Source organism: Serinus canaria, chromosome W (assembly GCF_022539315.1).
Source record: "Serinus canaria isolate serCan28SL12 chromosome W, serCan2020, whole genome shotgun sequence".
NCBI classification, from domain to species: domain Eukaryota; kingdom Metazoa; phylum Chordata; class Aves; order Passeriformes; family Fringillidae; genus Serinus; species Serinus canaria.
The window spans coordinates 14,317,702-14,333,476 of NC_066342.1; the positions used below are offsets into that span (position 1 = coordinate 14,317,702).

General features: G+C 47.0%; 1 protein-coding gene across 1 annotated transcript in view; it reads right to left on the reverse strand.

Moving 5' to 3' along the window:
- The window catches only part of LOC127060961 (F-BAR domain only protein 2-like), a 259,614-nt gene that overhangs the window by 94,807 nt on the left and 149,032 nt on the right, over positions 1 to 15,775 (reverse strand). The window contains exon 8 of the mRNA XM_050986304.1: positions 395 to 419. Coding sequence (XP_050842261.1) covers positions 395 to 419 — 25 coding nt within the window. The remainder of the gene's footprint in view (positions 1 to 394; positions 420 to 15,775) is intronic.

A 15,775-nucleotide genomic window follows, 5' to 3' on the forward strand; every position in this document is an offset into this window, starting at 1 on the left:
ATTGCCAGCAATCACACAGAACTCCATTATTAGAAGGGTTCTCCAAAGAGACACTTGTAAGCAGAGGAACATGATGATGCAAAGCTGGGTTCTCTGAACCTTTTTCTTACTTAAAATCAATTTGTCAAGCAATTTAAGCTATTAATTTGCAAAACAAAGAAGCAAATAATTGCAGAAAAAACACCTTGTTTAAAACTTGATCGTTAAGAAATATAAATGTATTACTGATGCATATTTGTATATACTGCTAAGACTATGTTCTGAACAAAATAAATACTTCAAGTACTCTATCAAAATATTAAATCCTCTGTCCTGTATATAAGTCAAGTTAAAACAGATTGTAGTGCTTAACAATGTTACCATATGCATTTGTGTGGGAAATAAGTTTACTTACAACTGAGTCTGTATCTGGACACACCCTATAGAAAAACCAAACAAAAAACAATTATAAAATGCACAAATTATTTCAGTCATACAGCTCTTGTAACTTTAATCATTTCAGGTCGTTTGAACTATTGCATTTGACCCATTTACCTTTCAAACTCAGGTAAAATTTTTGTTAACATAGAATCACAGAATCGTTGAATGGTTTGGGTTGGAAGGCACCTAAAGATCATCTGGTTCCAACCCCCCTCCCATGGGCAGGGACAAGTTTCACTAGACCAGGTTGCTAAGAGCTCCATCCAACCCAGCCTTGAACGTTTCCAGGGATGGGGCAGCCACAACTTCTCTGGGCAACTTGTGCCAGTGTCTCACCACCCTCACAGTAAAGAATTTCTTCCTAATATCCAATGAAAACTTATCCTTTTACAATTTAAAGCCATTCCTCCTTGTCCTGTCACTATCTGCACTTGCTAAAAGTCCCTCTCCCTCCTTTTTATAAGCTCCCATAAAGTGCTGAAAGGCTGCAATTAGGTCACCCTGAAGCCTTCTCTTCTCCAGGCTAAACAATCCTACCACTCTCAGCCTTTCCTCATAGGAGAGGTGATCCATCCCTCTAATCATCTTGGTGACCTCCTCTGGGCTTGTTTCAACAGGTCCATGTCCTTCCTGTGCTGGAAACCCCAGAGCTGGATGCAGTACTCCAGGTAGGGTCTCACCAGAGCAGAGTAGAAGGGCAGAATCCCCTCCCTTGACCTGCTGGCCATGCTGTTTTGGATGTAGCCCAGGATATGATTGCCTTTCTGGGCTGCAAGTGCACGTTTTGGGCTCATGTCCAGCTTCTCATCCACCAACACCCCCAAGTCTTTCTTGGCAAGGCTGCTCTCGATCTGTTCATCCCCCAGCCTGTATTGATACTGGAAGTTTTTGACCCAGATGCAGCACCTTGCATTTGGCTGGTTAAATCTCATGAGGTTCCCACATTTGTGGAGACCCCTGGGGGTCATCCCCTGCATTGGGGGGACACAAGAAGCTTCCCTCAAAAAGCTATTAAGACTCCATTGGATCCTCTGTCTGTTCCGATGTCCCTGAGCCACTCCCTCCCTATTCCCTGATTGGCCCTTATCGTTGTACTGCCGGGGCTTGACCTGGGGGGGGGGATTGCATCATCACTTGTCCTCCTAATTGGTGCTTTTTATCAATTATGTTAATTTCCTGAAACCTATAAAAATGTACTCACCCCTGGGGGGTGGGCTTTTGTGGACATCTTTCCATAACTGCCCCTGAAGGCTTTCAAATAAAGATCCCCTTTTATATTACCTCCTTACTAAAATTATCTCGAGTTTCATTTCCAGGTTGGGAAAAAGGCAACACAGGTGCCAAAGCAGAGATTCCCCTGCAGGCTGTGGTGAAGACCCTGCATGGTCCATGGTGAGGCAGAGATCCACCTGTAGCCCCTGGAGGAACCCCATGCCAGTGCAGGTGGATGCCTGAAGGAGTCTGTGACCCTGTGGCAAGCCCGCACTGGAGCAGACTCCTGGCAGGACCTATGGCCCCATGGAGAGAGGAGCTCATGCTGGGGCAGGATTGCTGGCAGGACTTGTGACCCTGCGAGGCACCCATGCTGGAGCAGGCTGTGCCTGAAGGAGTGCACCCTGTGGAAGGGGCTCATGCTGGAGCAGTTTCTGAAGAACTGTAACCCATGGGAAGTACTCACAGTGGAGAATTTATTGGAGAGCTGTCTCCTATGCTAGAGCAAGGGATGAGTATGAAAAGTCCTCCCCTTGAGTAGGAAGTAGTGGCAAAAATAACATGTGATGAACTACCATTAACCGCCTGTCGTGGTTTGACACTGGCCAAACACCAGGCACTCACAAAAGCCACTCACTTACCCTCCCCTGCCACAGCTGGGCGGAGGACAGAAAAAAAACATTCATGAGTTGAGATAAGGACTGGGAGAAAACACTCCAAGGGCAAAACAAGCTTGCTCAACTTAAAAGTACAAAGTAAATTTATTACTAACAGAATCAGAGAAGGATAATGAGAAGTAAAATAAGCCCTTAATACACCATTTCCCCACAGCCTGTCCCTCCTTCCCACTGACAGCACAGGGAGACAGGGCATGGGAGTTTTGGTCAGTTCGTCAACTGAGGTTTTCCTCTGCTGCTCCAGGAGAGGAGTCCTTCCCTTGTGAAGCTGTGAGGTCCCTCCCATGGGAAACAGTTCTCTGTGAACTTCTCCAGTGTGGGTCCATTATCACGAGCAACAGTTTTCCCAAAACTGCTGCAATGTGAATTCCCCCCATGGGCAAACAGTCCTCCCAAAACTGCTGCAGCATGGGTCACTCTTCCACAGGGTGCAGTCCTCCAAGGACAGGCTGCTCCAGCCTAGAAGCAAGGGCCCTGTCTCTCCACCAGATCTTCCACTGGACCACAGCCTCCTCCAGGTATCCACCTGCTCTGATGTGAGCACCTCCCCCACAGGCTGTTGGTGGATCTCTGCATCCCCTGTGGACCTGTGGGCTGCAGGGGGCCAGCCTGCTTCACCATGGTCATCACCACAGCCTGCAAAGGAATCTCGGCTCTGGCACCTGGAGCACCTCTTCACCCTCCTTCTTCACTGAGCTTGGTGTTGCCATGTTGTTTTCCTCACATGTTCTCACCTCCTTCTTTTCTCTGACTAGAAGAAAAACTGCATGTACCCCACTTTATTTTGATTTTCTTCTTAAATATGTTATCACAGAGGTATAACCAACCTCTCTAATTGGCCCAGGTTTGGCCAGCAGCATGTCCATTTTCAGAAGCATCAGGGATTGGCTCCGCTGGACACGGTGGAGGCTTCTAGCAGCTTCTCTGTGGCCTCCCCACTACCAAAAATCAGGCCATGTCAAACCAATACACCCTCATTTGCCAAGGCAAATAGCTCTGGTGCAGGCATATCCCACAGTGGAGCAGGGGTTCACAGCAAGCAGGACAAGTTTCTAGAGCCAGGGGAACTGCAGGAGGGCACCAAGACACACATGGAGCTGACAGGTTGCCCTAGAACAGCTGAATCAGTGTGGGCAGAGCCAGTAGTGACTGTTCAGTGGCAGTCACAGCAGTGACAACCAGCAGCTGTTCCCACTCTCTCATAAAGGGCTTATAGGGAGCAGAAGCAACCAGCTCTGTCAACAGGGCATGGGACTGCAGTTTGTGTGGCAGTTTATTGTATTTGCAGGGAATGCCCCAACAAAGGCAGGAATGATATATCTGACTCCATGCTCTCAGAAGGCTAATTTACTACTTTATAATACTATATTATATTATACTATACTAAAGAATACAGAAAGGATACTTACTGAATGCTAAAAAGATAATAATGAAAACTCGTGACTCTTTCCAGAGTCTCGACACAGCTTGTCCCTAATTGGCCAATGAGTCAAAACAACTCACACCAGAATTGTCCTGGTTTGAAAGGAAGTGGGTTTTTTTTGGAGACAGTGGTTAGCCCAGTGGGGGCTCAAGTGTGAATATTGGCATCTGTTTGGGCCAATGAGGAGATGGTTCCGCCTCTGAGAACACAGGGTATAAAAAGCAGAACTCCCAGGAAGTAGCCCTCTTGCTTTTCGGTGAGCAAAGGGATCGGGTCAGTTTTCTCTCCCCCTCCGGCTGTAGGCCGGGTGGGGGAGGGGAAAAAGGCCACGAGGCGGCGTGAGGTAGGCCGGAGGCCTTGGACCTTGGAGAGAGAGAGAGACCGGGGGGGAAGTGAAAGGATGGAGGGGTGGAAGTAGTGAGAAGCACCGAGCAAATTCCCCCCCCCCCCCCCCCGCTTCCTAGAGATGAGAGAGAGAAAGGAGAGAAAGAGATAAGACGCGGCTTGCAGCTCCTGGGAAGTCGGCCAAAAGTGAGAAGGGAGTCCGGCACCTATAAAGATGATTTTAACCCTTTTTTTTTTCCTCATGATGGAAACCTTGCAAACATTGATCCTCCTGGAGGAAAGAGATAAGGCTGGAACAAGAAGAAATGGACAAGTGTAATGAGAGGTTTGTGTGAGTAGGGTGTAGCGGAGATAATGAGAATTTACTTGGGAGGAGATAAACAGAGCAGTTTTTTTGGCTGAACTTTTTCTTGTATGCTGTGGACGGACTGGCTTTCTATTGTAACACAGAGACTGCGGTTTTGGGGGGAAAGCAATGGCTCGGATCCAAGAAAGGCAGTGAAGAGTGGTGATGGGCAGAAATCAGAAATGAGGAAGATGATCTCTGTTGTGAAGCCCTAGCCCCGGGGAAATGGGGGGGATTTTACTATCCCAAAATGGAGAGACTGTCGTTTTCTTGGAACTGACCAAAGTATCCTTAAAAAGAGAAACTCCAGAAGCAATCTTCTGGTCCATTTCCATGGTGGGAGCATGGAATATGGAAAGGGGTTAGTCAAGAAATGGTACAAGGAGAAGACTCCTTTCTCTTTAATAGAATGAATTGATTGTTTGAAGAAGGATAATGGACTGAGAATTAAAACCTGGGAGATGGGGACTGAAGGAAAATCTGAGTTTGTATTGTATGCTGTAATGTGTTTTCATGGGGGGGAGGAGAAATGTGTTTGAAAGATTTCCATTCTGTTCTTTGTGTGTGTGTGTGTGTGTGTGTGTGTGTGTGTGTGTGTGTGTTAATAAAGTTTTTTTTCCTTTATTCCTAAGTTGGAGTTTGCTTGCTCTGTTTCTGATCACATCTCACAGTAGACACCAGGGTGGATGTGTTTTCATGGAGGCACTGGCATTGTGCCCAGTTCCAAAACCATGACAAGAATCCAATGAAACAATCACCTGCGGGTAAACAATCTCCAAACACATTCTAGACTAGCACAACACAGGAGAAGCAAATGAGATAAGAATTGTTTTCCTTTTTTCTGAGGCTTCTCACCTTCTCAGGAGAAAAATCCTGAGCAAAGGAATTTTTTCAGAGAATGTTAATGCCACAGCAGTTCATGCAGGCAGAGCTAGCAGGAAGGTCTCCTGTCCAACAGGAGCAGCTAGCAGAGTCAGTAAACAGACCCAGTAATTGGTGAAGAAGGGCACAGAGATCTTTTCATCCCCAATCTTACTAGCATCTGCTCCCTCAGGTATGGTTTTGACATGTCACAGAGCTCATTCCCCTGTAGCAGGAGTCCCTTCACCAGCTGTGTCAGAGGCTTCAGCCCAGACAGACCTGATGGTAAATGTAGCTTTCCAGGTCTCAGGTTGCTGGGAGTGCCTGATGCCTCTTTGTGAGGCTGGGGCTGACAATAATTCCTTCTGCAGAAGCTATGTTGTTGATGAGCTGTGTCACCAGGTGAAGGAACTACAGGAGGAAGTGAACAGGCTGTGAAGCATCCATGAGAATGAGTGAGACATTGATAGGTTATTTTCAGAGACGCTACAGTCTCAGGACTCTCAACCTCCCCTTGCAGTGGACATGCAGGTGGGCTCAGAACCCTGTCAAGCATTAAGTTAAAGGTCTGTTGAATATGAAGGCTGGAAGCTGACCACCGCCTGTACTAGGAAGAAGGCTCCTCCTTCTGGTGCCTTAGGATTTAGCTTTTATGTTTTTCAGATCCTTTACTGCTTTAGGGTATAACTGTCCAACTCCATAGCTTGTCGCCTACTGTTCTCCCATTTTATTCAGACAAAACAATCCCTCTAGTCCTGAAACTCAAGGACACCCTACTGTCTCAGGCCCCAAAAAGTATAAACAAGAGTTGGGGGGAGCAAACTGGGGGTATATGACTTCATTACCTGAAGCTGTAATTGGAGGATTAACCCCCCCATATGTAAATGGACCAAACATATATCTGTATGAAAACCTCATGACCATCGTCCATCTTGGGTGTAGCCTCTTGGATGCTTCTGACTGCCCAAGGTGTATTTATTGAAGGCCTTTAATAGATACCCGCTTTTATTCTCTTAATCGTGTCTAGCCTCTGTTCCAGGTAGCCACTCCAAGGCATCACTTCTCCTGAAAACTTGAAGATGACAAGTAGGACTAGCAACTTTTACAATAGGTATGAGGCCCTGGAAGTAGAAGGGCAGTCAACTGGTGAGGTGGATGACTGTCCTTCTGGGATAGAGGTACCACCTGGGGCAAGACAGCCTACCCCTCGCATCATTACCTCATCTGTTTGAAAAAAAGAAGGGTAGTTGTCATAGGTGACTCCCTTCTAAGGGGAAAAGAGGGTCCAATATGCCAACTGGACCTAATCCACAGGGAAGTCTACTGCCTCCCAGGGGCTCAGGTAAGGGATGTTACTAGAAAACTCTCTAGTCTGGTATGGCCCTCTGATTATTAACCATTATTGGTGATGCCAGAATGATTTTTGCTTTGATATTTCCTTCATATATATTTGTAGCTCTATTGCTGTATAGTTATATAGTTCCTAGCTAGCCCCCGTACTTTTCCCTACCCTGACAGGCAGAAAGACAAAACACATTTCAGAGGCTCCAAGCCAGGGTGTCCAAGGCCCCTATCCTGTCTTGGTTCTTCCTGGCAGCCAAGGTTGAAACCAGCTCGTCAAGACACATTTTCATAAAAGAAGTTTAGTTCTTATCTAAAGGGGGGTTACAGTAAGAGGTGGAACCAAAAGGGGGAATTACCTCACTACTTATGTATATAACTGGGGATTTTTGTCAATTATGCTAATTTGCTAAACTTATAAAACTGTATTCACTCCATGCGGGGATGGGCATTTTCCATATCTGCCCCTTGCAGGCCTTCAATAAAGATCAGCCTATATTGCCTCCTATACTAATATTGTCTCAAAAGTGTGTTGTTTTATTTCTAGGTCTTTAAGGCATCATTGGTTCTTTATGTCAGCAGTGATGAGATAACAAAGAGAAGTCCAAGTGTAATCAAAAAGGATTTCAGGGCCTTGGGACGATTGGTTGAAGGATCAGGAGGACATGAAGTGTTTTTCTTGGTCCTTCCAGTGGCATGAAAGAATATCAAAGGGAACAGGCAGACCCATCAGATCAACACATGGCTCCAAGGCTGGCATTATTTGAAAATTTTTGGGCTTTTTGACCATGGCATGGTCTATGTAATACCAGGTCTACTGACACAGGAGCTAGCAGGGCCAATTAATAGAGATTTAACTACATTGGAAGGGGGAAAGGGACAAAATCAGGCTTGCCAATGATAAGCAATGGTATGGCACACTAAAATTTGAGGGGCTGAGTGCCAGTGAGATCCTTCAATCTGCTCCATGAGGTGTCAGCTACAGTGAACCACACTTGAAATGTTTCTGTAACAACACGCACATCATGAGGAGCAAGCAAGAGGAGCTTGAAGCCTTGGACCAGTCCCCAAGATATGGCATTGCCTTGTTTTGGAAGACAGGTGTCTGCCGAGGAAGGCAGGAAGCTCCCTTGGAATGGAAAAATATTACTCTCTTCCTTCCAAATTATCATGACTTTGAAATTAAGGGGCTTTCGGGCAAAGATATAGGAAAAAGAATAACAGTTCTTTACTAGTATATATATGTATAACAAGGTGTGATAGGTTGACACTGGACAAATGCCAGTGCACCTATTAAAATTGTTTATTCATTTTCCTCTGCAATAGTTAAGCTGAGGAGGGGGAAAGAAAACTCATGGGGTCAATTAGGATTAGGAGAAAACCACTTTAAGGGCAAAACAGGCTTAAAACTTTAAAAGGTATAAAGAAAAATTTATGAACAGAATTAAAAGAGGATAATGAGAACTAAAAAAAACCTGTTGGAACACCTTCCCCCCCCCCCCGGCCCTTGTTCCTTGCCACCAACAGTGCAGGGAGACAAAACATGGGATTTTTAGTCAGTTTGTCACTTCCAAAAATCTTTTTTTCAGTTCACTTAGGGAGAGGAGTCTATTTTGCTCTGCCATGGGGTCTTTCCTAGGGAAAACAGTTCTCTGTGAACTTTTCCAACATGGTTTTAATTTTCAGGGGTAACAGTCTGCCCAGAACCTGCTTGCAACATGAAGTTCCTCTCACAGCTTGCAGCCTTCTCACAACTGCTTTTCGTGGGCCATTTAGCTTATGAGGTGCAGTTTTTAAGGATGAGCTGTTCTAGTATAAAAGCAAGGATCCTTCTCCTCTATCTCTGAAAGCATGGGTTCTCTCTCTGGTCAAGCCTCTCACCAGATCACAGCTTTTCAGCATCCACATGATCCAGCACAAGTGCCTTTTTCTCATGGGCTGCAGGTAGATGCTGCATCCCCCATGCTGCATCCCCCATGCACTTAATGAATTACAGGGAAACAGTTTGTTGTATTATAGTCCTCACCACGGCTTGCAGAATCTCAGCTCTGACGGTCGGAGCACTTCCTCCTCCCCCTCCCTCTTGCACCGACCTTAGTGTCGCCATGTTGTTCTCCTCACGTGTCCTCACTTTTTCCTGACTTGTGAGAGAATTGGTGTTTGTAGGTTTGTTTGTTCTCAAGTTCTATCAATTGCAACAGTTTTTATAGAGTTTTGCAGTGCTGAAAGGTTGGTCTTATCCAGGCTCCGCAATCTGGGAATCGCTTGCTGGGCTTCTCTCTCTATTGATCATGTGGTCTCCACTGACACTGTACAAGCTGCACTGGCTGCTGGCTCTACTCTGTGACCTTTCTTCATGTTGGACACTGAATAAAGAAAAGCTGCTGCCACCACTTTTGTCTTTCTGGCTGGTTAAAAGTGGCTAAGTAAATAAAGTCCATTGCGAGCCATGTTGAGACAACCACAATGGCGCAGCACCTCCTTGACCTCATGGTTGCTCACGGCGCTGGGATGGCCCCCAGTAGCTTGGCCCAGTGGCTGCACCAGGACAGGGTCCAGCAGCCCCATCTGGGAAGGGGGCCCGGTCAGTCCCACCAAGGAGGTGGGCCTGGTCGGCCCCCCCACTCCTCTGTAGAGAGCAGGGAGCAATAGAGCTTCCCGCATTTTCTTTTCATTTTTAAATATGTTATCATAGAGGCATTACCAACTTTTCTAATTGGCTTAGCAGTGTACCAATTCTCAGAGCTCTCCAGTGATTGGTTTTGCCAGGCATAGAGAAAGCTGCTAGCAGTTCCTCACACAGAATCACTTCCGTGGCTGACTTTTTCCCTCTTCACCAAAAATCAGTTATTGCAAAACCAGCACACAAGGCAAACAAGCAACCAACAACGGCAGCAACAACAAACAAAGTCAGAAACCCAGCCACAGCTTCCTCTCAGCTGTCAGGCACTTTCCCTTTTGGTGTAGTTATGGTCACAGCCAGGCAGGTCTCCCAGCCAGGCAAGGCAGGTGTGATGATTCCCCCGTGGCTGCAGGGGGCATTGTGGCACAAGCTCAGTCACCTCTCTCACATGGGTAATGGTTGGCGCAGCCAGCGGAAGAGATGGAAAAGGGGCTTCCTCTACAACCTGACAGAGGCTACCAGCCCTGCTGCCCCTCCGGATAGCAAAATGAGCAGTAGTAGGAACTTCAGAAGCAGCAAGCTGGAACGGCAGAGGCAAGCAGATACCAGAGTAGCAAACAAAATGTATTAGAAACTCCACAGCTGTAGCAGGAGCCGTGGGGTGTCCCGGCAGGCAGGGAGTGCAGGGCTACAGTGTAGCAAAAAACCCAGAGCAGTGGCAGAGAAAAGGTGAGGCTGAGCAACAGTAGCCGGGCTCCTAAAGGCAGCTGGGACAGGCTCCCTCGGGGGGGGGGGGGGGGGGGGGGTGGTGATGGTCCTTTCTAGTGAGGTAGAGTGTTAATGAGGTCCCAGTCCAACAGCTGCTCTTATGAGTAAAGGCTCACTCACAGTACGGAAGAAGCAGTACAGGACTGGGCTCCAGGGGTGACAGTGAATTCTTCCCACAGTAAGCAACAGCTTGACCGTCCTCCTCCCATGCCAATGCCGAGAGTGAGAGAGCTAGAGTAGTTGAGCCCAACCCCTTCCCCTCAGCCAAAAATCTCGCAGTATCTCTGCCCTTCCCAAGAGAATGTCCCTCAGCTACCATAGTTCAGCCAGCTGCACTCTTCCCCCTTCTCGTTGGCTATATCTTTTGTCTCTCTTAAGTATTGGTAGTTATTGTCCCTTAGCAACAAATGGGATAAAATTCCCTGGGAGAAAGAAAAATAAAAATCTTAACCCCCAAAAGGCATCCTTGGCATAAGTGAAACCTGATGGGATGAGTCCTGTGACTGGTGCGCCCTGATGGACCTTTATAGGCTTTTCAAGAGGAATGGGCAGGCTAGGTAAGGGGTTGGTATTGTATGTACTGGAGCAGGCCTGTCAGTCTCAATTCTGCACCTGGTAAAATTATGGAGAAGATTATTCTGGGAGTGTCCTGGGTGTTATGAACAAAAACAGGGTTACCCATTTTTTTTGTAAAGGTTGTAGAATTACAAGTTTAACCAGTCTGGCAGAGAGGAGTGCTTTTGTTCGCTGCATGTTGTAATCACCTGTTAAGTATCAGGTCATTAGCCATCTTTGGTTGAGAATTCACTCTATTGTATCAGCATCACCCTGCTTGCGGCCAGGTGGGAGGATGGCATCCCCCCACCAGACCGTGGAGGGGAGGGAACCAGGAGTTGGAAGCAAAATAAGTTTAGAGCCAAGATGCAATGGGGCAAGCCCCCACTCCAAATGCAATTATTAAACCCCTAAACCGGCAAGCCAATATGGAATTTAGGGATCAAAACAGTGTCTGGACATTAGGGGCGAAGTCCGGAGCCAGCAGAGACTCTGAAAACCTTAATGGCCCCTCACCACAACTTAAGAAGATGTTGGTTGGAGCCAGGACTCGAGACTGCATACTCAAAATTGGGATCCAGGGGTGTATAGCCACGCCTGCGCTCGTGAGGACGGATCACCATCTCTGCCCCCTGGTGGACAAAGCTGCATTTGCCTCCTCCTCCGAGTCACTCCAGGGAGCTGCGACGGCGAAACCGCAGATGCATTGGGGCTCCCAACCTTTAGCTGATCACTTTTAATAAAGGCATCAAAAAGGAGAAAGATCTCCTGCCCTGTTTATTTCACTGGGTACAGAGACAAGGGGGTGAAGTTTTTAGTGCTGTCTATTTGATACCACTCACATCACCACTGGGGCCTGTGGTTTCTGCAGGGAAAAAGCCGAGGCTGGAAACAGAATTCATAATTTTTTGCTGGGCTTGCTTCAGAGAAGGTGTGGGACCAGGATTGCTGTCACTGCTGCCAAGCTGTCACCACCACCCCGGAGAGACAGCCCCCGCATCCACACCGCTGTCACTACCACCGTGGAGACAGCCCCTGCAGTGAGGCCCAAGCCCTGCGAGGCAGTGCATATCAGCATTTCATCATCACAACTCCTTATTCGGACAAACTAGCTTTCCAGGTTTTGTTTTGTCCCTGCTTTCCACTGCTTTTGGGGGGAGGGAAGTTAAGCCTCAATAGTCTCCCTGATATATTGTTTTTTGTTGTTTCCAAATACCATGTAGCCCCAGCCCAGGGCCAGTCACCACTTTGTTGTTATCTAGGAAACCACACTGGGCACTGTCTTCAGGAAGCACTTTTGTTTGTTTGGTGGTGAATACACTTTTGTGTGTAAGACTCTTTCTCTTTTGTACATTCTTTTATTAATATTGTTGTGATTTTTTTCAGTAAACTGTGATTCTAACTTATAGCTTCTCTTAGTGTTCCTCTTTTTTTAGAAGGGGCAGGGGGAAAAGGGAACAGCTTGAGTGGGTTTAATTTTCTAGCTGGGTTTTAAACCAGCACAGGGAGGTACTGAAAAACACCTGAGGGACAATAGTCATTGGTCACAGCCAACACAGCTTCATGAGGGGAAAGTCCTGCAGGTTAAACCTAGTTTGTTTTTATGATAAGGTAACCCGCCTCTAGTTGATCAAGGTAAGCCAGCTGATGTCATCTTTTGAGATTTCAGTAAAGCTTTCAATACTGTCGCTCACAGGATCTATCTGGACAAAATGTCCAGCATTCAGTTGGATAAACAGGTCATGCAGTGGGTGAGTAACTGGCTCACAGCTTGAGCACAAAGGGAATGAGAGGCTGGAAAGCAGCACTGTGGAAAGGGACCTGGGGGTCCTGGCCAACAGCATATTGAATACGAGTCAGCAGTGCCCTGGCAGCCAGGAAGTACAACCATGTCCTGGGGTGCATCTGGCACGTCATCACCAGCCACTTGAGGGAGATGATTGTCCTGCTTTACTCTGCACTGATGCAGCCTCACCTCAAGTACTGTGAGCAGGTTTGGGTGCCACAATATAAGAAATATATAAAACTGTTAGAGAGCATCCAAAGGAGGGCTCTGAAGATGGTGAAGGGCCTAGAGGGAAAGTGTCCCATGTGACCTAGTGTAGCAGGGCATCTCAACACCCAAAGAGCTTATCTGTTATCAGATAACTCAAACAGGACAAGCTGTCTTTTAGTGAGTTATTTTGGCACCATGGGGTTAACATTGGTCTGGCATCTCCAAACTGCCAAAGTGAGATCTGGCAAGATAAGCTGGATTTTTGACTGATTGACATCCATTCTCTTTAAAACTATAAAAGCAACACCAAACTTTCACAAAGCAGAAATCTTCTACACATTCCCTGGAAGTGTGTGGAGTTTCTCCCCGAGCAGGGATGCCTGCTTTGCGGTTACTCCCCAGGAGGTTAAGTGAAAGGGCTCTGTGTACATTATCATCATTTCAGTGTTAAGTTACATTTGACTCCTAATCAATAATATTTCTTTTGCTAGCTTTAATATAGGTACCTATGACAGCACCAGCTGGTCTGTGGGCCATACTGAGAGGAGGAGAGATTTGGCTACAGAGAGCGGATGCCAGCCAATCCCTGACAAAAATGTAAGCAGGTAGCTATTGGCCAGTGAGCTGGGTGGTAAGGAAATCATAGCCAATCAGGTTCGAATGTGGAGTCTTTTGAATAGCCTATATATAAGAGCTGTGCACACCATTAAAAATGTCTCTGCTGCATGAACTCTGATGTCGCGTCATCTCTCCCTCTCCCCTGACCACAACAGGTACCTTGATATAGTGCACTGCTTTATGTTATACTACAATCGACTAGTAGTTCTTTAGTTTTATACTGTGTAGTAATTCTGATTAAGATCTTTCATCTGTTACCTCTTGTCTGTTTAATAAATAATTCATTTATATAAATTGATCTGTTTTGCCATGATTAGAACTTGCAGACCAGAGTAATTCCTTAAATTTAAATTGTTGCCAAAATCCGAGGCTAAGGCAGGGCTTGTCTGAAGCGTCCACTCTTCCCATGACACCTAGGTGACCCAAATATGTGTACTCCATATTTTCTGCAAAACACCTCTTGGAAATGACACCAAGTATAACATTTTTTTACATTACTTTAGTCATGGGTGTTGCTCACCGTTGCCCCTGGGAAAAGAATTAAAAGTTTCTTTTCAAGGACTGTTTGATCACTCAAGGGGTGATGACATTAACATCTCAACAAACTGGGAGTAGCACAGAAGATACACAAAAAATAATGACCAATAATGATCGTAAACAAACATCAACTCCAAACATCACCCCTGGCATGGTCCAAGACACCTGGCCTGAGAAAAGAGAAATAAGAGAAAAAAGAATGAGAACCTAATTAACATCAAAGGCTAAGGGATCGATAACCAATAGGAAACCAAATTCTTAGAACTGTGTTACTTGGGACCAATGAACACGGAAGTAATGAATTTCTCTGGGTTTTGACTGTACAAATATGTGAAAAATCTGGTAAAAAGGATGCGTGATGGAAGGATTTTCTTTGCACAACCCAGGCAATGTGTGCATGAAATGATTTCTGTTGCACATCCTGACCAGAACAACATCTTGGCCAGAATAAAGTAATGCCTTGATTCTCTAATACTAAAAATGTTGCTGGAGAGTTTTTGTTTTTCCTACAGTTTCAGTGACACATCCACAATCTGTTTTACTGTCTCTTTGAGACCCAGGAACCAGAAGCAGAACTGGAGTGCTTTACCCTAGTTCCTGGAAAGGAGGAGGTCCTGGGTCACTTTAAAAAGAAGGAACACACACACACACACACACACACACACACACACACACACACACACACACAGCTGTCTTTTGTTCTCTCTGGGATTGCTTTGGGCACGTCTTTGTGATAAACACATATTGTATGTGGCATTGTGTGTTTTTAGAATCGGTTAGTCCTTTTGTAACTCAACGATGGTTTGGTCCTTGGTTCCCCCCCATGTACTTCCCTCACAATGGTTTCTCCCTATTGGAGCTGCCCCCCCCTCCCCTACCTGTCATGGTAACCACCCCCCTTATCTCGAGAATTCTCTGTGTCAGTCATTCCTTAATTTGATGTATGATTTGCCCCTGGGGTTTTTCCCCTCCCCTGTGTGATCCTCAGTGGCTTAGCTATAACCCACGCTCCTCCCTGGGTCCTTGCTATTGGTAAGCTTTGTGTCTCCTCCTATCACACCCACTCCCTTTATCAGCGCCCCCCCTCCGGACCCCCTCGTTACCTGTCCCTAGCACCACCGGGGAAGAAGATTAAAAGATCCTTGGTACCTATACGGGTGTCCCTCCTCCTTCCTTTGCTTCGGTACCTCGTAGCCGAGATCCCTGCCTGCGCCACTCACGCCGCAGACCGTAACCACTACCCAGGGTTCCAGAGGGAATCCGGGAGTGGTGCTTCGTGTGGCCATCTTCGGCCGGGCCGGGGGCACCCTAGCCAGGCACCCGCACAGCCCCGTGGCGGCGGGAGAGAGGCTACAGTTGGCGCACCACCGTAGGGCGGCATCTTGCCAAACTTCAACCGCCAGCAGCACGCACAGCTCTCGGAGCACGTGGTGCGGCGCAGACTGCCCGGCAGCCGCAGGTTTTTTTGGAGACTGCGCGGTAGCAGCGGCAGCAGCCCCCTGGCGACGAACCGCTTCTGAGAGCATCGGCTATTTCAGATTTTATTTGGTTCCTGGTAGCTCCAGCACTCTCGTGTGAGCACGCCGATTTTTGTCCGGTGGTGCTCCCAAGGAGAAGAAGGCACAACCTCTTTCTGCAGCAAAAAGAGACACCTTCTGGACCAAGGACTGTTCACTGTTGTGTTTTTTCCCCTGAGGTCGCCGGTTGGTGAGTCCCCTGGGCGCCGTGTGGCAGCCCCGTTCCCGGGAGTGAGGGGACGCGTGGTGTGCGGCAAGAGAGAGGTTTGCCGCTGTCGGCTTTATGTTTTTTCCCTATTTGCAGCAGTTGAGTGGATGGAAGTTTGCTAGGTTGGCAGCATGGGGATACCACTGTCTACCCAGCAGAGAGGAGTTCATTCCCAAGTTGTGGGTATCCTGGGGGGGGAAAGAAAAGTTTTCTAAAGGTTTAGTTAAGGGTTTTATTCGGTGGATGTTTATTAAATTCCCGCATGTTACTGCTGAAGAGGTTAAGAATGAGACGTTTTGGAAAGCTGTGGGCTGTGTACTATCAGAAA